At 38.4% G+C, this 21,624-nt stretch overlaps 2 protein-coding genes across 22 annotated transcripts in view; both read left to right on the top strand.

Annotated features, from left to right (window-relative positions):
* gramd1bb (GRAM domain containing 1Bb) overlaps window positions 1-9,747 on the top strand; it is a 182,377-nt gene extending 172,630 nt beyond the window's left edge. For 14 of the 20 annotated variants that reach the window (XM_058751053.1, XM_058751052.1, XM_058751050.1 and 11 more), the window contains 12 exons: window positions 1,215-1,330; window positions 1,455-1,626; window positions 1,714-1,906; window positions 2,992-3,138; window positions 3,702-3,820; window positions 3,910-4,052; window positions 4,149-4,252; window positions 5,070-5,270; window positions 5,364-5,454; window positions 5,943-6,050; window positions 6,546-6,669; window positions 6,753-9,747. In XM_058751053.1, coding sequence (XP_058607036.1) covers window positions 1,215-1,330; window positions 1,455-1,626; window positions 1,714-1,906; window positions 2,992-3,138; window positions 3,702-3,820; window positions 3,910-4,052; window positions 4,149-4,252; window positions 5,070-5,270; window positions 5,364-5,454; window positions 5,943-6,050; window positions 6,546-6,669; window positions 6,753-6,842 — 1,608 coding nt within the window. In that variant the 3' untranslated portion in view covers window positions 6,843-9,747. The remainder of the gene's footprint in view (window positions 1-1,214; window positions 1,331-1,454; window positions 1,627-1,713; window positions 1,907-2,991; window positions 3,139-3,701; window positions 3,821-3,909; window positions 4,053-4,148; window positions 4,253-5,069; window positions 5,271-5,363; window positions 5,455-5,942; window positions 6,051-6,545; window positions 6,670-6,752) is intronic. The other 6 variants (XM_058751051.1, XM_058751049.1, XM_058751056.1 and 3 more) reach the window with 1 other exon arrangement.
* Window positions 9,748-10,701: 954 nt separating this feature from the next.
* Window positions 10,702-21,618, top strand: LOC131524574 (dapper homolog 3). Of its 2 annotated transcripts, none has more exons than XM_058751790.1 (4): window positions 10,702-11,171; window positions 16,983-17,118; window positions 17,497-17,589; window positions 18,418-21,618. In XM_058751790.1, exons 1-4 carry the CDS (start codon window positions 10,962-10,964, stop codon window positions 19,758-19,760), a joined length of 1,782 nt encoding a protein of 593 aa, XP_058607773.1. In that variant the 5' UTR covers window positions 10,702-10,961; the 3' UTR covers window positions 19,761-21,618. The 2 variants fall into 2 exon arrangements, with proteins under 2 accessions (XP_058607773.1, XP_058607774.1); XM_058751791.1 differs by having other exon boundaries at window positions 11,041-11,175.
* The last annotated feature ends 6 nt before the right edge of the window (window positions 21,619-21,624 follow it).

Below are 21,624 nucleotides of genomic sequence, written 5' to 3'. Positions count from 1 at the left end.
GATTGACTTCTTCAGTGATTATTAAGAGAAAGCGCTATTTGCTTTTGAATCCGAAACAGTGGTGATTGACAGCGATAACCTTTGCAATGAATGATACCAAAAAAAAACATTGATACCGTATGCCAATTGTTCTGTGTTATGTATGTCTTTGGTCTTAATATTATTGTTAAAGTTACTAATAAAATGTATCACTTTGTCTTTTGATAATTTGGTTAAAGTTACATGCTATAATATAATTATTGGTATCAATAATAAGTAATTGATTAAGTCCACTTACATTATTCTGCATGCTTAAGATGTGCATGTGTTTTGTTTTGTTTTGTTTTGTTTTTCTACAGGTTACCTCCATTGTTTTAATTTTACTTTTAGTATAAAATTATAATGCCGTGCATATTTTTTATGTAAATTGTGATGGTTGGAATTAACAATCGCAATTACAATTTCAAAGGAATAATCAAAATTATGATTTTTATCATAATCATGCAGCCCTACCTTAAATGGACAGGTTTGGACATGTTTATGCAAATGACTAACCTCAGGCACGCAGCCACTCGTTTAGAATACTCCAAAATTCAATTATGAAACTTAGGTTAAAATTAGGTTAAAGGGATAGTTCACCCAAAACTGAAAATGTGATGTTTATCTGCTTACCCCCAGGGCATCCAAGATGTAGGTGACTTTGTTTCTTCAGTAGAACACAAACGAAGATTTTTAACTCAAACCATTGCAGTCTGTCAGTCATATGATGGCAGTCAATGGTACCCACGGCTTTAAGAGTAAAAAAAAACATACACAGACAAAACCAAATTAAACCTTGCGGCTCGTGACAATACATTGAGGTCTTAAAACACGAAACAATCGGTCCGTGCAAGAAACTGAACAGTATTTATATAATGTTTTACCTCTGATCCACCGCAATGTCCAACTGTCCTGAGCACGTTCACAACATCCGGCGCGTGACGCATCAATGTGCTCTGGCATAGTAGACGCATGTGTTGTGAACGCGCTCAGGACAATTGGACATTGCAGTGGATCAGAGGCTGATTCTGAAGGCTGAAGCTGAATTTTGTCGTGAGAAGTTCTCCTGTGTGCATACATGCAAATAATCAATGCAATTATTAGTGAATTACTTGTGTACATTTTAAGCAATATTATATGCTATATCTGATGTTATCTAAGCAAATATAATAAAGTGTCATATACTCTATGTGCAGCCTCTCTGTCCTAAAGAGCTCTGGCACTTCGTACATCAGTGCTATGGAAATGAGCTGGGCCTCACTAGCGACGATGAAGACTATGTGCCGCCTGATGATGATTTCAACACCATGGGGTGAGTTACATGTGCATGCTCTCATGACTAATGTCCAAAAACCCAAAATATTGAGATCTGGTGTATAACAAACGTGGATGTTGCACAAATATAGCTCCTAAGGGTCCACACTGTCTCTGCTCAGATACTGTGAGGAGATCCCAGCGGAGGAGAACGAGGTCAGTAATGATAACTCATCCAAGAGCAGCAGTGAGAACAAGCCAGACAACAGTTCTCCTCCGTCACACAAGAGATCCATCACACACTCCACCATCACCTCCAGCACACCTCCCAGCAGCACTGATACGCCACTGTCTGTGAGTACAGTATATGCGCTCATGCACGCTTTCCGTATGGTCTCATTAAGATACATTGTTTAAAATAGTGCCCTCTGCTGGTGTCAGTTTGACATTGCAGCTGAGGAGTACACAGACTGCCTTCCTGATGGAGATCTGCTGCCGCTCCCTCTGCTGGCTGAGGAGAGGAACAGCGAGCCGGCCAGTCCTCTGGATCCTGTGCCGCCACCTGCACTCGACTTCAACGACAATGAGGATATACCCACTGATCTCAGTGATTTCTCAGAGACAGACGATGAAGGTTTGAAAAATAAAACTCGTCTTATTTCATGTTTGAAATGATGTTTGAAACATCTAATATTTCATTTGATTAAGCAGATGAAAATATCCACATTTCACATCCTGCTTTTTTATCAAAAAAGGAAAAAGAATCATTATTTTTATATAATTAAAATATTATATTTATATAAAAAATTAATTTCAATACTTGTTTATTTTATTTTAATTATATTATATAAATAAATAAATGTTACAATATGAAGTGCACACTTTCAAATTATATACTATATATATTTAAAATTTTAATAAAATAATAAAAAATGTAGTTGTTCAAATAATAATCAATTTAATAAATCTATCTATCTTTAGTATGTCTGTATAATACTTCATTTAATTAACCAGATGAAAATATCCACATTTCACAACTTGCTTTTTATCAAAAAAGCAAGAAAGAAAGAAAAACATATGTATATTTTTAAATGATTAATTAAAATATATGTATATTCATAAGGGTCAATTTTTTGGAAATTGAAATTTCTACATCATCTGAAAGCTGAATAAATAAGCTGTCCATTGCTGTATGGTTTGGCAGAGATACAACTATTTGAAAATCTGGAATCTGAGGGTGCAAAAAAAATCTTAAATATTGTGAAAATCGCCTTTAAAGTTGTCCAAATTAAGTTCTTAGCAATGCATATTACTAATCAAAAATTAAGTTTTGATATATTTACAGTAGGAAATTTACAAAATATCTTCATGGAACATGATCTTTACTTAATGTCCTAATGATTTTTGGCATAAAAGAAAAATTAATAGTTTTGACCCACAAAATGTATTTTTGGCTATTGCTACAAATATACCTGTGCTACTTATGACTGCTTTTGTGGTCCACGGTGACATATTAAAATATGTATGTATATTATTAAAATAATAATTAATTTAATAATTAAAAATGAATCAATTGTTATACCATACTACATTGTACATACCTTACTAGCTGTCTGGTCTGCCTTATTCTGAAAATGTCATTTAATTAGTGAACAGTGTGATATCCCAGTATTTGAGTAGTGCTGTACAGTTCATCTTTATGTTTGAATGTTTATTCAGGGGATGAGGTTCAAGCATTCCACGAGGATCTGAACGGCCGTCAGTACATTAACGAGGTGTATAAATTCAGTGTTGATAAGCTGTACACCATCCTCTTCACCGAGTCCCAGTTCATGACAGACTTCATGGAGCAGAGGAGATTTACAGGTCAGAACACTTCAAAAACTTTGATTGAACTTTTAGATGGTCTAAAATAAACCCTAATAGAGCGATTAAAACCATGAAGAGCATTACACTTATTTGATATTATAATTCAATATTTGAATTTGTTTAAATTATTTTATTTTATTATTTTAATTTTTATATGTATTATTTTATCCATGTCCAAAATTTAACAAACACATCTAGAATACTTCAGGTCAGTTTTATTTATATCACTGAGATACTATTATAATTTCTATGAATTGCTTTTTATTTTATTTTGTTGTGTTTTTTATAATTTATATATGTATATATGGTTTTTATTCAATTTTATTTTAGTTTATTTTTTACTCATTTTAGTACATAAAGTGAAAATGAAAAGAAACTAGCTGAGACAAAATAAATTTTGTATATATATATATATATATATATATATATATATATATATATTATTTCAGTTAACATTTTTTCCCCAACATATAATGAACATTTTTATGATTTTAGTTTTAGTTAACTATAATAACTCTGCTTCTGATATGCTTGCTTTGGTTCTGCACATATTTTCACAGATGTGGTGTATCAGCCTTGGAAGAAGGAAGATGCTGGAAATCAGACCAGGGCCATCATGTACACAATTTCCCTGACCAACCCACTGGCTCCTAAAACAGCTACAGTTACAGAGACTCAGGTGAGACGTTCATATGGACTGGACTTCTCCTCAGTTTTTGTGTGTGTGTGTTTTAATATTAATATTTTCAATGCAACTCTCTGAACTAGACTCTGTATAAGGCCAGCCAGGAGAGTGAGTGCTACATCATCGATGCAGAAGTCATCACTCATGACGTGCCGTACCATGACTACTTCTACACCATAAACCGCTACATGCTGACACGCGTGGCCAAGAACAAGTGTAGGCTGAGGTACGGATGAACAAGACATTCATTTTTTTTTATGGTCAAAGCCAAACAGAGAGAGGCAGGAGTGACTGACAATAAAGTGATTTATTCGGCCTTCAGGATTTCTACAGAGTTGAGGTACAGGAAACAGCCATGGGGGCTGGTGAAGGGCTTCATTGAGAAGAACTTCTGGAGTGGGCTAGATGAGAACTTCAAAAGCCTCGGTAAGACAGTTTCCCAACCGCCCAAAACCACCTTGAGCCCCAACCTCAACTTTCTTTAGCCCCAGCCTCAACCATCTAAAGATCCATCCACAACTATATTGAGCTTCACCTACAATAATATTAAGCCCCACCCACAGCAATAAGCTCCACCCATAACAATATTGGGCCCTGACCACAACAACATTGAGCTCCATCCACAATAAGATTCCCACCCACAACAAATTTCAGTCACAACAGTATCTGGCCCCACCCACAACTTTCTTCCACTTCACATTTTCCAGCAATCACTCCAACCACAACAATATTGAGCCCCGCCCACAACAATATCAAACTTATTCACAATACTGAGCTGCAAGCACAATATTAAACTCCACCCTCAGTACTGAGCTCCACTTACAATATTATCAGGTCCCACTCTCAACAATATTGAGCTCCACACACATTAACCCCCACCTACAACAAAATTGACATCTGCCCACAACAATATCAAGTCACACCCTCAACAGTATTGCTCTCCGCCCACGACAACATTGAGCTCCACTTACAACATTATCAAGTCCCACCCACAACACTGAGTTCCACCCACACCAATATCAAGCCACACCCACAAAATAACATCATAGTCCCCCCCCAGAACAATATTGAGTCCCATCCATAACAAATTTCAAGCCCCAATCACAACAATATTGGGCCCCACCCACAACTTTCTTCCACTTTACTCCACATCTTACATTAAAGTTACTCCTTCTGTTGTGCAGAAGGCTTTCTCACCACTATATATTAATACCAGAAGAAATAAGTATTGCTGTTTTGTCAGAACTGGAGTTAGGAAAGATGGAGGATGCTCTAATGGAAAGCCACAGACTGTCTCCTAAAGCTAAAGCAGTCAAGAACTCCACCCTAAGGCGGAGAAAAAGACCCCCCGCCCACCTGCGCACAGCCCATCTAGATGAGACCCTCAGTCCTGTGACCACACCAACAGACGAGGAGGTCATCCACTGCATCAAACACGTGGCAGGTGAGTTCATGCACATCCAAATATTATCAAACTCAAAAGATATTAGGTTTAAATTTATATAACTGGTTGCAATTTCATGTACTCCACCCACAGGTTCCACTCAGACGAGACACATTCCTGAGCACATGCCAGGGGGCGGGATTTTCTGCAACCTCTCTAAACCACTACTCATCATCAGCTTTGTGTAAGTAGTGCAATATTGTCAATACTCTATTAATTTATACTGATTAAGTTTTGTTTACTTTTTATGTTTTTTATGACTTAGTGAAATTTTTCTTTTCTTTTTTTGGCTTTGCCTCTTGTGGTTGGCCCTAGGATCTGTATAAGGTACATTCCTTTACTAATGTCAAATATATATCTATTCAGAAAATCCCTTCTCTATACTGCCATCCAGTACATTTTCTCAGTGTCCCTCTATCAGACTTATGCTGCGCTTCATTCAACGCAAGTCTGAATTTCCAAATTAATACTTGAATAAAGTCTGTTTCATGTTTGACTTTGACTGGAATGCAGCAAAAGTGTCTGTCTGTGGCACATTTCCTAGACTTCCTCATCTGACATGCGATCACATTCACTCTACGCATCACAAGTGCAGAGTTTTAATTGTTTTTCTTCACTGAATGTGTCCATGTGCTCTGTTTTTTAATGTGTCTGTTTGTTGTCTCTCTGCAGTCTGGTGCTACTGGTCTTTTTGAATGTGATGCTGTTCTACAAACTCTGGATGCTGGAGTATTCTGCACAAAGCCTCACCAGCTGGCAGGGCTTACACCTACATGAAAGGTACAACACATACTACAACAGCTGCTTCACACCTACAACAATATTGAGCCAAGACCCACCCACGATGGTATTAAACTCCACCCACAGCAGTATAAATCTCCACCCTCAATAATGTCGAGTCACACCCAGAACAGTATTGAGCCACACCCACAGTTCTGATCTCTTTCCACAACACCAAGACCCACCACAATTATATTGACCTTCACCCAAAGCAATATAGAGCTCCACTGACAAAGCCAAGCCACATCCTCAACAGTATTGAGCCATGCCCATAATTATAAACTCCTCCCACAGCACCAAGACCCACCCACAATGGTAATGAGCTGCACCTACGACATCTTCTTCCTCCCACAACATCCCAAGCACGTTTGGACTGTACTCTACCCTGCTGATTTTTAAATGTATTATAAGTGTTCATATAAATTGCTAAACTCACTTGACAGACCTGTGTAGATCACTGAGTTGTGGTGTTTTCGTTGTTTTCGTGCATTTCAGCAGTAAACTGCCGCAGACACAGATGGAATGGGCACAGCTCCTGGAGTCCCAGCAGCGCTACCACGACGCTGAGCTGCAGAAATGGAGAGAGATCATTAAATCTTCAGTACTGTTATTGGATCAGGTATATAATATGTCCGCATGTACACGCTGAAGTGAGTTGATTGAGCTTGATTGTAAAATGACCACATCTGTGTCTTCACATAGATGAAGGATTCCTTATTGAACCTACAGAAAGGTGTGGGTCTACGAGATTACAACTCAGACTCGGACGAGAAGAGGAGTCGATATTACTGACACTTACCCTCCAGGCCACCAGGGCGCGCTGTGCAATGTAGAGCCACTTATGAGAGCGAAAGGCAAAAAACAAAGGGCCCAAATGTGCATGTATGACTATGCATACTAAACAAAAGAGACACTTGATAGAGACCAGAAGAAGAAGAGATGGACCAGAAACTGCCATCGGCCAATCCAAGTGGACAGCAAGCCCACAGGAAGTGGGGCCATATCTGTCCCATGGAATTGTGGGACGGCTAGAGTCCAAATGGGCTCATCACTGTTCCAGCTTTCTTTCAGGTTTTCTTTCAGAGGATGTTACTGTTTGCAGAGGAACGGAACGGACCTGAGGAAGAAAATGAAGAGCATGCTTTTTTTTTCTTTTTCTTTTTTTTTTTTTAGCCCTCCTTTATTTTGAAGTGTTTTTATTGGTACAAAGAATGAGGAAAATGATCTTTTAGCTTGGTTTTGACCTGTAACAGCACAGCTGCCCTGTCCCTTTTCCCGTTTGTGGGAGTTTTGCACAGAAAGCGTTATGAAATCTAGTTGACTCATGCTCTAGTATCAAGGCTGGTTTCCTTGATAATTCTGCGTTAGAAAGTGTAACTAGTTTCCGCAAAAGGGCCACTTGCGCTAAAAACAGAGACCTTAAACTTCTGTGAAGCGTTAACCATTATGCTAAAGAGTTTTTGCACCAGAGAAAGACTGAAAAGGGACACCGCAGCCAGGAAGATGGATAAACATTGTTAGTTTTTGATTACTAAACTGTGATATCTCCTGATTTATTTGAAGATGTAGGAAAATATATGAATATGTTTGAAATATATACTTTATTCAAGATTTAATATATATTTCAATATACAGTATATAGAGGTCATTGCAGATATTTATTGTTAATTTATGTACATAGAACACTTATCAAAGCTCTAGAAGGAAAGAGTTTATAATTATTAAACTGCGTTTTATTCAGTGACATGCACAAGCACGTTTGAGACGTGTCCATGTGAGCGTGTGTATGTCGTAAGTTGATCTGTGTCTATTTTGGTGAATGTAAGCGTGTTCGTGTGACGTTTTAAATCATTCCACTTGTATGTCTTGTGTCTTCCTCCCGGCACATGAAGCCAAACTGCCTTTTTCTTGCCCAGCAGCTCAGTCCACTGGGCATCTGTTTACACATCCGCCTGGCTTCAGAAACCGAGCGGTCAGAAAATGACCATCCAGCTCGGCGCGAACCCACACACGCATGCTTTCTCTGCTGTGGCACCATTCCTGTTTTTATTTAGCACGAGGTGAGAGTCTGGACCAGGAAGCACTGCAGGAAACGGCACTGGACTCACTTCACGTTTTAATTGAACCGATAGCCCATATTTTGCCATTTTTGAATCAGTCAAATAAAAGGAAAGTTACGTGAAGTGGTAATGACATTTTTTTATTTTTTTTTTACAGAGCATAAGTGCTCTAGCCTATAAACCAAATATAGTATTTATAGATGGTAGAATTTATTTATATATAACATAAAATGCAACGATTCCCTTTTTATGCAGACAGAGGACAATGTAAAAAATAAAATAAAATCTCATGTGAGACGACATGAAGAGAAGTGGCACTTTACATCCAGGCATTGTAGGACAAAGTCTGATATATGAAATATATGTTTGCTGGCACATTGCTGGTAGAATATATGATAATATTCCAGCTACAAACCACATGGTATTGTATTGAATGTATGTGTTGTTGTTTTTTTGTTTGTTTGTTTTTTGTTTTTTCCCCAGAAAGGAATCTGCAGTAATGTAATTTGGTGTTTTTGGGTTGGATCTTTGGAATCCATCTTTAGTGTTGCTCTGTGCAGTGTTTGAAGCCGGCATTTTATTCCAGGATGCAGTTGAACTACTGAGATTTTTTTTTCTTTCTTTTTTACTGAGTTTGACAGTTTCTCCTACTGGTTTATTCACTGTTTAAAAACTTCTCTCAGTTCTAAGACTTTTATTTTGGCATTAGAGTGCATCTGTGTAGGTTGTTGGGTGTGTATTCTGCAATATGGATTTGATTTCTCTTTTTTTCATTCTGTGTGTTTTTAGAAAAGAAGAATTGCTCATGGTTTGGTATTTTAGAACTGAAAATGAAATCACTGTCACAATCATGTTCACTGTACTGTACGTGTGTAAGTGTGTGTGAATGCCACATGTGAAATTGTGTTTAAATTTGTTTTCTTTGTGGACCACCCACACAAGTAAACTTATACTGACTCCACCAGAGCAAAAAAAAATGATGATTAACCCTCAGCCTGATTGTTTTGCTCATATGCAGTGACTTCTCGTGATGTATCTGACCAAAGATTTGAGTTTGCATTTTGCATCTGAGAAATGTGTTGCCGTTATTATAGATTTGGCTTTTGAAATTATGTTGAGCATTTGTGATCAAGTATTCAGACAAAAGACACACTGTTCTAAATTCTATTTCAAATTTTCATATCACACTCCATTCATTAGACTGTGCTATGGGGTTTTAGTGTCCACTGATGTCATTTCCACTGTACCTGTGTGCTGTAGTTCCATGATCGACATGACAACTGTATCCAGCAACAAACTGTCTCACAAATCAACTGTTTTATTTTCTTGAAAGTGTACTGATTGATTTCTGTTGATGTCCATTCTTGACATCCCATAACTGGTGTAGCAGTGACTTACTGTATTTTTTCTTCTTTTTAGAGCTGTTTTTATCTCTAGACCAGGCTGATTTGTACATGTTTCCATATGCACTGTATGTATATGTGCAGTGTTCACTGAAATAGGAAGCAGAACTGTGCTGTGCACAGTTTTCCATTTTTCCAACAAATTTGTCTAATAGAGACTCTGATTCAGTGGCTCTCTGATCTATGTGAAGTAGACAGATTACAAATAATAATAAGAATAAAAAAAAACAACACTGGGAAAATACTTCGTGACTTTTATTTATTTATCTCAAGTTTCTATGCTCTACCATGGATACCACAGAGAAACATTACATTTGTTTCCTCAAATACACAAGTGTTACAAGTTACAGTGATTGCTAATATCGCAGGCAATTGCATTATGCTTTTGGAAGTTTGCCTGTAGCGGAGTCGAAGCGAACTCATTAAAATGAAATCTCAATATTTTCAATACAACAGAGAACTATCATGCTAAGGTGTATTATCATGTCTAGCCACCAGATAGAGACATAACCCAGGTATTTCATTACGTAATCTCCAGATGCACAAATATATCTAGACGTAGCAAACATCCAGCTTGCATCAGCCTTGCGTTTTAAAACGATTAAATACAGATTTGTTTTGTTGAAATATCAATATTAGATTCATGCGGTGCATACTGAGAAAAACGCGTTCACGTAAAAAAAAAAATAATAATAATAATTTTAAAAAGGCTATATAATTCCTATAAACATTTTTATTTAATTTTTTCAAAAAATATTTCAATATATATTTCAAAAATAACGTGGTGGAAATAAATGACTGCTTCAATCGCGCTCCGGTTCCCTGCAAAAAAAAAAAAAAAAACACTAGGGAAGCCTGTATCTTATAGCCAACAAACCCGACATATTTGCCAAGTATTCATTAATTATCCCTATTAAGTCACCCACGCATGAATTGTTGCGTCTTCTGACCTGTCAGTCGGTCGCACCAGACAAATTAATATTCTCGGCGTCCATTCATTCATTCATTCATTCATCCATCCGTCTATGGTTGAGCGCACGATGACCCTCCATGGTCTGCATGCAAATGAAGCTGCGGGGGGACTGGCCAATTAGAGTGTGGGAAGTCCACGAGAGGGCGGTGACTGAGAGCTTTCAACCAATCACAGCGGCCAAGACGGAATATTCTAATGAGCAGGGAACACCTCAATGTACAGCAATGTGAGGGGCGTGAGGGGAAGATTCAAAACTGAGATGCCCAAATATTGTCCGACCGCAGCAATATGAGTAACAGAGACGCGTGTTAGGGGAAAACGCTCCAACTAAATGGGAATTGTCTCTTTTGAACGTGATAAACGTCCACAGCTGTAGCAGAAGCGGGCTGACGCAGATCATATTGAAAGATTGATTGCTTTTGTTCTGCTGGGAAGGCTGAGGAGCATCCTGCTGGACCTCGGGATTCCTCTGAAGATGGAAGAAGAGCGCAGTCGGAATAAAGAGCGTCTGGAGGCCAGTTTGGCGTGGCTGTGTGAGCTGGAGATACTGAAGCAGCGGCAGGAGAGTCTGGTCCTCGGCGCCCTGTCCCTCGGGGACTCCGTGCCGGGATGCCCCGCTTGGGGTGATGTGGGTCCGGCCCGCAGCAGCAGAGAGCAGGAGCAGCTCACTTTAAGACGACAGCTGGTAGGTGCGACATGTTCACTGATGAAAATCCGTGCTTTTAAAATTATCTTTATAGAAGTGTGGATATTCGGAAAGTGTTGTGAAAAGTTTAGAAAGGTCGAGGAATAACGTGCCAGTCAGTCCTGTCATTATTGTTCAAGTCATGTGTGCAAGAGCGCACAAAACCAAGAAGCTTCTTACTTTTTGGTGTTACATAATTGGCACGTGAAAACTGCAGAGTGCCGTTATATATTTTATAACACCAATATGCCGTTATAATAACATTAACGCAAGCAGTTGTACAACATAAATAAAGGCAATTTCCTTTCACAGCAAGTGTATGCTTCTTGACAGCTGTGATTGATGTGCACTTGGAAAAAGGGGCGGGGTCTGCAGACCTTTAACTATCCATTGTTCGTTTCGCGTTCCTACTTTATGTCACGAAATATCAAACCTTTCATTTCTTTAACTACATTTTTTTTTAATTAACGTTATTAGTCTATAATTCTATTATATTATATTATATTATATTATATTATATTATATTATATTATATTAGCTTATATGTGACCCTTGACCACAAAACCAGTCGTAAGTAGCACGGGTATATTTGTATACATTGTATGGGTCAAAATTATGATTTTTCTTTTATGCCAAAAATCATTAGGATAATAAGTAAAGATCATGTTCCAAGATATTTTGTAAATATCCTACCGTAAATATATCAAAACTTACATTTTTGATTAGTAATATGCATTGCTAAGGACTTCAATCGAACAACTTTAAAGGCGATTTTCTGAATATTTCGATTTTTTCTACAGATTCCAGATTTTCAAATAGTTGTATCTCGGTCAAATGTTGTCCTATCCTATCCTGATGTAAAAATCTCAATTAAAAAAAAAAAAAGAAATTGGCCCTTATGACTGGTTTTGTGGTACAGGGTCACATATTATAGGCCTGTTATATTATATTATATTATGTTATATTATATTATATTATATTATATTACTGTTGTGGTTTAATTATTATTACAGTTATAGCTTTAAAAAAGTGTTGTATTTCGCTGATGAACACTAGGGGATATTTATAGTTTCTTTATTATTATTTTTAGCTCTGTATTGCGTGTTCATAAGTAGCTGGGGAGGCATAGTATCAAAGTAATACAGTATTTATAACCTAACAGAGCGCATAGTCCCTCATGTGCTTTCATTGCCTGTCCATCAGTATGTGTGCCTCAGGGTCAGGACCTCACTCTAACTCAGTTTTCCATAAAGGCCCCGTGAAAAGGCGGTGAGAGGAATCAAATAAGCAGCAGTGTCTCTCTCCCCAGAGTTTCTCCCCCCATAGATGGATCAGACAAAAGGCGCATGGAGCGGAATATTAATGAGTCAGACTCTCGCGGGACGGGCGCGTGCGGGTGAGTTCGAGACGCATCACCCAAATGAGCTGTCAGCGGCTCGCGCGCTCCGCTCCAGCGGCCACCGGAAAACATTCTTCAATCTGCCGACTGATGAGAGTTTCTCTCACCAAAGCGACATTCATTTAGTCTTTCACTCAGGTTCTGTTAGGGGTGGGAATCTGATTTCGATTCTGGTATCATGATACGATTCCAAAACGATTCTACTTTTTGTTATAATGGATGAATGAATGAGATTACTGACTATGAATACCACATTTATTTTAAATTGCTTGTATAATTATTAGTACTTTATAAATAAATTGCAAATTCATAATAGTACGGTTCTTAAGAATTATTGTAGAATCATCCAAAAGTAAACAAAAAGTGCTTTTAGTATCTGAGTTGTGCATTCTGCATAAAAGATGCATTCAATTTGGAAGGGAAACAAGCAAAAACAAGCATTTTGGAAGCAACATGTTATTAATAATTTACACACTTAAAGGGTTAATTCAACCAAAAATGAACCCAAAGTCAGACATATGAAATAATAGTATAAGAAAAAAATTATGTTTGGCATTTGGAAGAGGAAAAACTGAAATATGGCCAAGTGAAACTGCATATTGTCATGCATGTTCTGTGCAATTAAATCTATCTATCTATCTATCTATCTATCTATCTATCTATCTATCTATCTATCTATCTATCTATCTATCTATCTATCTATCTATCTATCTATCTATCTATCTATCTATCTGTCTGTCTGTCTGTCTGTCTGTCTGTCTGTCTGTCTGTCTGTCTGTCTGTCTGTTTATCTATCTATCAGCCAGTTTTGTGTTCCTGACTGATTGAAACTGCAGCTGTTAATTAACCAGTTGTAGAAAGACAATCAGATTTGATCTCTTCAGGCTGTAGTGATTATGGAGTTCGGTGCGGTGTTCACACAGCCCTGTGGGTAACATGTAATTACACATGCACCCTATAATTATATAATTAGCAATGTAACCGGGAGAAATCTACATCTCATCCCAGTTGTTTCATGTCAATCCTTGCACTTTAACCCAGTTTGCCACACTACAGATTTGTTTGTAGTTCAGCTTTGTAGTTGAGAACCCAGCAGTGTTTGCATTAAAGTAGCTCGTTTGTACATACAACATCTGTTCAAACGAACTACATCAACCCTCAAGGCCAAAGTATCCTTGTAATCGTGTGGATGTGTGCTTCAGAAATTAATTAGTGCAGTTTAGTGATGTATTTTGTACTTTAGGAGTGTTAGACTGATGTGTGTGTGATGATATAGTGGGGGCAGGGTGAGTGTGTGTGTGTGTGTGTGTGTGTGATGGGGTGCTGGTTGTGCCCCATTTTGGCACATTAAAGGCAAGGCGCTCACGGCAGCCAGATAATGAGAGTGCACATGCAGCCTGATCTCCCTCAGGTCCTGTCTGTTTCTCTGATAATCAAATAGACTGCTGCCTTCTGCGGGCTTTTGTGCATCTGGCCTTTGAGGGTGAGACACAGAAGCAGGTGTCACGCCGTCTCACGACGGTTAATCGTGAAACTGAATCAAAGATCTCCAAGGGAACACGAGAAAAGGATGAGTCATAGACTTCACAGAGACTAACCAATATTAGCTTTAAAACCATCACGACTGGATCATGTTTTCAGTGGGGTGTTTGCTTGTGGTCTTTGTTCACATCTGGCAGACCTGCTCCACTCTCGCTGTCCTCCTCCTCTGTTTTCCAGTTCTATACTTGTCATTTTTCTCATGTGCTTGAGCTTTGACCTCAGCTAAACCACGTTGCCATGGTTTTATATGAGCGATTCTAAGAACAATTATAATGTTCTTTTAAGTCTTATTTTAGTCTTGAAAAATAGACATACTTCTGTGCTGATTTCAAAGGAAATGGTTTGTTGCAGGAATGTAGAGGAAAAACACAAGAATTTGTCTCAAATCTCAGAACATTTTAACTTAGCTCTGATGCAGTCGTCCAGTGTCCAAATAGAATTTCAGAGAAGCTTCTGCTTTTTGAAATCCAATTTGCTGTATTCCCACTTGATTTTAAACTAACTCGGCTCTTTCCACATACTTAAAATGAACCCAGTGCAGTCGTATCATCAAATGCTCTGCTTTCTCTAGTGAGTAGGTGCCTTTAGGCCTGCTAATAGATGGAAAATTGGCTAACGTAGAGAATAAAACATTAAAAGGTGACAGACTTAATATCATACTTTTCACAAACAGAATCAACGGTCATTACTTAGCACTGACTAGAAGGTGGTGCAATTGCCTACACAAGGCAGTTTGATTCAAAACTTAATTTGTTTGTTTGTTTGTTTAAACCAGGGGTCACCAGATACGCTCCTGGAGGGCCAGTGTCCTGCAGAGTTTAGCTCCAACCCTAATCAAACACACCTGAAGCAGCTAATCAATGTCTTACTAGGTATACTTGAAACTTCCAGGGAGGTGTGTTGAGGCAAGTTAGAGCTAAACTCTGCAGGACACAGTCCCCCCAGGATTAGGTTTGGTGACCCCTGGTTTAAACAATGCAACTGAAAAATAAAGTTAAATTAAATTAATTTACATATTTAAAGGATCAGTTGAACCCTGCAAAGTCTGACAAAAATAGACATACTTCTGCATAGTAAAAAAATAATAATAATAATATTATTTTATTTTAAAAATTATTTTTAAATTAACTGAACTTTTAGAGAGAAAAAAATATTTAAAAAACATTTTGCATTAAATTAGGCTTTTATGGCTTTTGATAAATGCCAATATGGATTTCACACTCAAGGAGAGAAAAAAACAACAATTTTATTCAATTTAATTTTATTTTATTATAAGTAAGATGAAATTTGTATAGCTTGTAATGTAAATCAAGTTTTTATAACAATATAATAGACTACTTACATAGAATGCATATAAATATTAGATGTCACTCCTAATAATATGTCTTAGTAAAATGATATTCAAATGCTTAGTTTTTTTTTTTTTTTTTTTGATAGTTTTATTATCAAAGCTCTGTAGTTTTTATTGTAGGGTGCAAAACATATAGGCTAATCCAATGCACTACATTGATGAGTGAGAGATGAACACATTAATATTCCTCAAAAGCCTTATGGATCATATTTGATGCTTTGATTTTAACCTGATTTAAAAAAAAAAAAAAAAAGATGTATAATCAAGTAAACCTGTATTACCGTACACCATGGCAAGCCTCCATGTTACATAAACCCAAACTATTCCAAACATATTTTAAACATAACCTGACTAAACCGAAATTGTTGTAAATCCAATGAAAAATTGTATGCTGAATATGAAATGCATTAGTGTGTAACTCAAATCTTTTCATTCTCGCCAGTCTGTTTCTCACATCTGTCTTGGATCCGTGCACCCAAACATTGGTTTTGTCATCATTATACCCTTTATTATGGAAAATAATAAGTAGAGAAAAACATTGAACTGTAAATAGAGAAAGCGGTTAAAATAATGAGCCAAGCTAAACCACCTTTGCGTCATTCACCAGCAAAATATAACAAAAAACCCAAAATACACTCTGAGTGGTGATTCAGGCCAGGTGTAGAACATACTGTGATGCCTGGACAAAATCTGGACAAACTAAACCATGATCAAAACTAAAATAAACCCCAGACTCAGACGTCATTAAACACAGGTTCATTTTCGGCCACAGTGTGTTTTGATAGTTGAATTATTAGCTGCCGAGAGTATGAAACTAGATCCTGAAACAAAACCAGAACCACAGGATCAAAAAATAGCATGTGCAACAGTATCTCTCCCATCTTTGGTAAATTATTGATGTTCCAGGTTTGGTGCATTTGCTGTTGGCTTACATAACTACTGGCAGTGGTGCGCACGAGCACACACTACACGGGTTATGTGCACGCAAAAAACACATGTGCTACATGCTTGAAGCTGTCCATCCAAGCCACCTTACATCTGTTTGTTGTCAGACAAATTCTGATTATTCTAATGTAAATGTATGACATATCATTACTATTTTTAATTCATACAAGAAACCAGTTCATGGGGCTGTAAAATCACTGATTTACAACCTTTTAAAATATTAAAGGTTTAACCGTGTTTTATGCAGTGAGGGAGAGGAGGAGTAACGGCAATCTGGGACAGAAGTTAATATGGACCCCTAAGTGCAAAATGTCCCATATTATGCTGATGCACCCTCAGCTAATGTAGTATATTTATGCATATATGCATGCCCGTTATTGTATTTGTATTGTGTTGTTGCATTCCTGTAGCTCAGACAGTAACACGTTAGCGCTCCCAATTCCAAGCTTACAGGTTTGATTCTCAGGAATTGCATGAACTGATAAATGTATACCTTGATTGCAAAAGTGTCTGCCAAATGCATTCATGTAAATCTTTTCCAGTTGCCTTCAGTATTGACTGTTGTGTCCTACAGAACCGACTCCAGGGCGCCCCCAGCCTGCTGATGCTGGCTCTGCAACAGCAGCTCAGTGAGTTGAGGCTGGATACAGGACTCATGTGTGAGCAGAATACAGAGGAAGATTTGGACTGTCCCAGTGCTTCTAGCTCAGGTACTCCACCACTCTATGAATAATTTATTCCTCATAGTGTTCTCCAAAACTGCTGGCCAATACTGATGTCAGATACTTATTTTGTTATGAGAAATGGGCTACTATATTTTGTTTTGTGTTCCTACTAAAGCCCTGATCTCTTTATCTTCTTCCAGTACCAGGATAATACTGATAATTTACCAATTTAGTCACAGATATATTGTGCACACCTAGTTATGCAACGATCTGGCATTAGTGTTAGAAAATGTGTTGCCATTATGTAAAGTTATTTAATATAATAGTTGGCATCGATTATGGAAACATACATCCAGATATTGTGAATAAAATAATGAAAGCTGATAAATGGAAATAAGTTTTCGACTTATCTTGATTCCTCAGGGTTTTATGAGCAAAGTGAAAGTCTGTCTCCTCCACTGCGTTCCTGTTCCTCCCCAAACCTCAGTGTCTCCTGTCACAGGCCCAGATCTGTGGGTTAGTGTTTCCTTTAATCATATCTTACACCTAAACTTGTGGTCTTGATAATATAATTCTTATTTTCTTTCCCTCACAGTATAAATGTTCCTGCAATAAAACATAAGCCAGGGTTGCCAGGTCTGGTAATCGAAACACCTCGATGGCTTCAATAGCCATATAGCCATAGCCAATCAGTAATAGTCCTAAACTAGCCCAATGACCCTATCCCAAATATGAAAATGAAAAATATGCCAGTTCCCAAGCTAAAATACATATTTTACAGTCAGTGTTATCACTATAGTAGAACATTTGCTTTTATCTTGCATTTGATGATTTATTTTTTGGTAGAGTGTGCAGACTTTCCTCAAGTGTTCTACCTTTTGGATTTTTTTTTTTTTTTTTTTTTTTGTCTATGCACGTCTTTTGGACTGGTTTGAAGGCACTGTGAGTTCCTGGCTATTCTTCGGTTATTCTGATCACTATATAGCAGTAATCGTAAACAGTCTGTTTTCATAATAGAGCTCTCAGGAGCTTAAAGGCTTCCTACCAGTGCCCCTCTTTCACAAAACCCATCATCTGGCACAGTTTTATAATTGATAGAATATAAAATGGGTGAAATATTTAAATAAATAAGTCTTTCAGGCAAATATAATTTATGCAATTTGTCAAACCTTTAACCCTCGGGAAAACAATCCAATCGTAGCAACAGTTTAAAAGTACCCCAGTTCCACTGCAGACTTGGCAACCCTGATATCATCACACTTTGGTATCATAAAGTTTGAAAACCCCTGGTGTTAAGAAATAGTTTTATTTCTTACAAGTCATTTATTTCTCACCTGCTGGCAGATGCCTACATGCTGGACTGGGAGGGTCATATGGAGCCCACAGTACATGCCACCATGCCCCGCTCATTTTCTGCCCCGTACCCCCCACTGGAGGGTATTGCCGAGGGAATAGAGGAGGAAGAAGAAGATGAAGAAAGCCCTAAGTGGGTTACAGATCAGATAGTTGATGAAAGCCTGACTCCAGAGATGAGCCTCATTTCTGATGCTGAGGTAGATCCTGCAGTGAAGATAGTAGACGGCCCAACGGAAGAAGACATCCAGCAGGCAATGCGTGTGGAAACTTACATCCTGGGACTCCTGCAGCGACGACACCTCAGATCTACAGCAGAACTCAACTCTGATCCCGATCAGTGGCATGACTTACACATATACCCACCCAGTTACCCACAGCTTGACCAATCGGAATGGCAGGAATGGGCAACTCTTTCTGAGGAAGAGAATGAGCGTGAATCCCAAGAATGTTATTACATGAACCTTCCCAGTGCTCAAGCTGGACCAACTTCCCTAAGCAGTGAGGAGCCAGAATCCTCCTTGGAAATGGATCAGTATGGAGTCGAAGAAGTCTACACCAGCAGCAACGACTCCCCTCGGCATCAACAGGTTTACATCGAACGCCGTCCCACAATGTCAGACACCATGAAACCCCACATTCACACCTGCTGCAATCACACCTGCGTACCTACGATGTCAACTCCCGAGTCCCGTGACCAACACCATTCCATTCCATCCCAAAAGTGGGCCCTTCTTCGGTCTCTAGCCAGAAGGAGTCAAGAGGAACGGTGGACAACTCTAGGAGAAAGACAAACCAAGTCGACCATCCGCTCTCTGTCAGAGGACAATTGCGTCTCTCAAGGATGGACCGCCCAACCGGAGCACAAATACTATACGGTGGGACGGGACATGGGCAGGCATCATAGTGACGAATTTTATCCATCTAATCAGCGCCTGTGGTGCTCCTCGGCGGATCTCAGTCAAGAAGAAGATGAGGGGATATTCAGAGAAGATGTGCATGAATTCAGACTAAATCAGTCACCCGCCAAACGCACTAGTGTTCAGTTCGTGGAGCAGGACCAGAGGGTGCAAGAGGCCGCTACTGTACCGACCGATGGGTCCGACTCCAGTCTGAGCGAGACTTTCTCTCCAGGAACCAGTTCGTTGTCCAGTGACTCAGATGAGAGCGGAGGGCTGGTCTGGCCTCAGCAACTGCCCCCTCGCTTGCCCCCATCCCCCTCTTCTTCGCAGAATCCCTCCAATGCCGTGGTCAAGATTAAAGCCTCGCATGCGCTCAAAAAAAAGATCATGCGATTTCGTTCAGGCTCTCTCAAACTCATGACCACGGTCTGAGTCTGGCCATGAACATCTCTGCCTATTTATACTTCATTTATAATTCATTTGAGAGCTTTACATAATATGCTTATGTTATACGTGACATATAAATACTGTTTCCGGGTCCAAGCCTTTACTCCATTTCAAATGAGAATACTGTCCCAACAGCTATTTATGAGTACTCATTTATAGCTCGCCTTTAAGCTAAGCTATTGAAAACTCACAGTGTATAATCTCCAGCCTCACAAAGTTATGGATACCAATATTTTAATTATTTAGAAAAAACTGTTTGAGGTTAGGATCATGGTTTTTCTGTAGTTCTACAGCACACTGTGGGGGTATATTAGCACTGTTTGTTGCTTGCTTTTGGGATCTTATAGAGCGTTTGGACTCGGAAACTGTGACGTGATGTCAGACTTAAACCATATTTACACTTGTTTATAAGTCAAGCCTAAGTTTTTTTTGTTTTGTTTTTTTTGTTTTCCAGCAGTATCTTACTATCCTGATTTTTCACCTTTGGGATTATTGTATCTTTCTTGCAACAACAAGATACAAAGCAAACCCACTAAGCACACCAAACCCATTACAAGATCATACGGTTTTGGATTTAATATGACTACTGTATGTGCTCATGGATTAGTTTGTCCAAAAATGAAGATTCTGGCATCATTTACTCACCCTCATGTCGGTCCAAACCTGTATTACTTTCTTTTGTGGAGCACAAAAGGATCACATTGTATTTTGTCCACACAACTTTGTCCAAAGTCAATGGTCACCAAAACTGTTTGATCACCAACATTCTTTAAAATATTTGTTCTGCATTAATCATAATGAAAGTCATACCGGTTTGGAACGACGTGAAGGAGAGTAAATGACAAAAATTACATTTTTGGCTGAACTATCCCTTTAACAATGACTGTGGGCCTGTAATGTTTATAAATCACTTTCTTCAGCTTCAAGTTCTAAGGCATGCTCATAAATCTATATCTTTTCAACAATACTGCTATATAATTTAGCTTTCCCCTACTAATTAAAGCCATTTTAAGATCACTGTTTTCTTAATTATAAAACAATGAAATAGAGGGAGGAGGCAATGTGAGAAGAGAGAGTTAAACAGCATCAGGAAATGACCTTGAGCCAGGACTTGAACTCAGGTCATCTGAAGAGTGTGGCCCACAAGGCCGTTTTTAACACTGCACTACCAGTGATTATGTCATGTTTGTCCACTACTATGTAATGCAAAATGGGAATATTTTATCTTTGAACAAGCAAACAGGAATTACTAGGAACAACATGAAGAGAGATGTGTGTTCACCTGGAATTGGTTCTCATTAGCTTAGCATTTTAAAGGGGAAATTTTCACGACTGATCTCTCTCTCTCACACACACACGGCAGGATGTGCCTGGGCTAATGGAGGCATCCTTATCAGTACTACGTACCACTTTGCCTGCCATGTCCCAGTGTTTTCTCTAGTTTGCACATACGTTATCCATTCATAAGAATGAAGTCAGTTTGATGAATATTTTGTAGCATGTTTGTTAAAAAGGAATTGTAGTGTCCTGAAATTTTTTCAACATTTATAGTAATTGGTTAGTATTTATATTTTATGAACTTTGATATCTCATAGCTTCTTTACTGGCGCCACCTAGTGCATTGGAGGACTTGGGATATTTAATTTTCTTGCTGCTACACAGCCAAACTCCCTTACCTGTGCTGTACAGTGGAATTACATTCCAGTGTGGAGTGTATTAAAATATGCCTTGCCTGAACATAATTTTTCAACTTTTCTGATTTCATGCTCACTGTGTATTTTAGAGATTTTCATGTGGTCTTTGAAAATGTTCCTGCTCATTGCATGTTGCAAATAAACTCTTATTCATA

Source organism: Onychostoma macrolepis, chromosome 18 (genome assembly GCF_012432095.1).
Source record: "Onychostoma macrolepis isolate SWU-2019 chromosome 18, ASM1243209v1, whole genome shotgun sequence".
NCBI lineage: Eukaryota > Metazoa > Chordata > Actinopteri > Cypriniformes > Cyprinidae > Onychostoma > Onychostoma macrolepis.
The sequence above is the reverse complement of the archived record's forward strand: the minus strand, read 5'-3'. Positions and strand labels throughout refer to the sequence as shown.

Excerpts from the sequence above, each read along its gene's own strand:
- LOC131524574 (XM_058751790.1), top strand. The coding sequence starts at position 10,962 with ATGGAAGAAGAGCGCAGTCGGAATAAAGAGCGTCTGGAGGCCAGTTTG. Across the intron at positions 11,172-16,982 it reads TCACTTTAAGACGACAGCTG|AACCGACTCCAGGGCGCCCC; the intron begins GTAGGTGCGACA and ends TGTGTCCTACAG. Across the intron at positions 17,590-18,417 it reads TCACAGGCCCAGATCTGTGG|ATGCCTACATGCTGGACTGG; the intron begins GTTAGTGTTTCC and ends ACCTGCTGGCAG.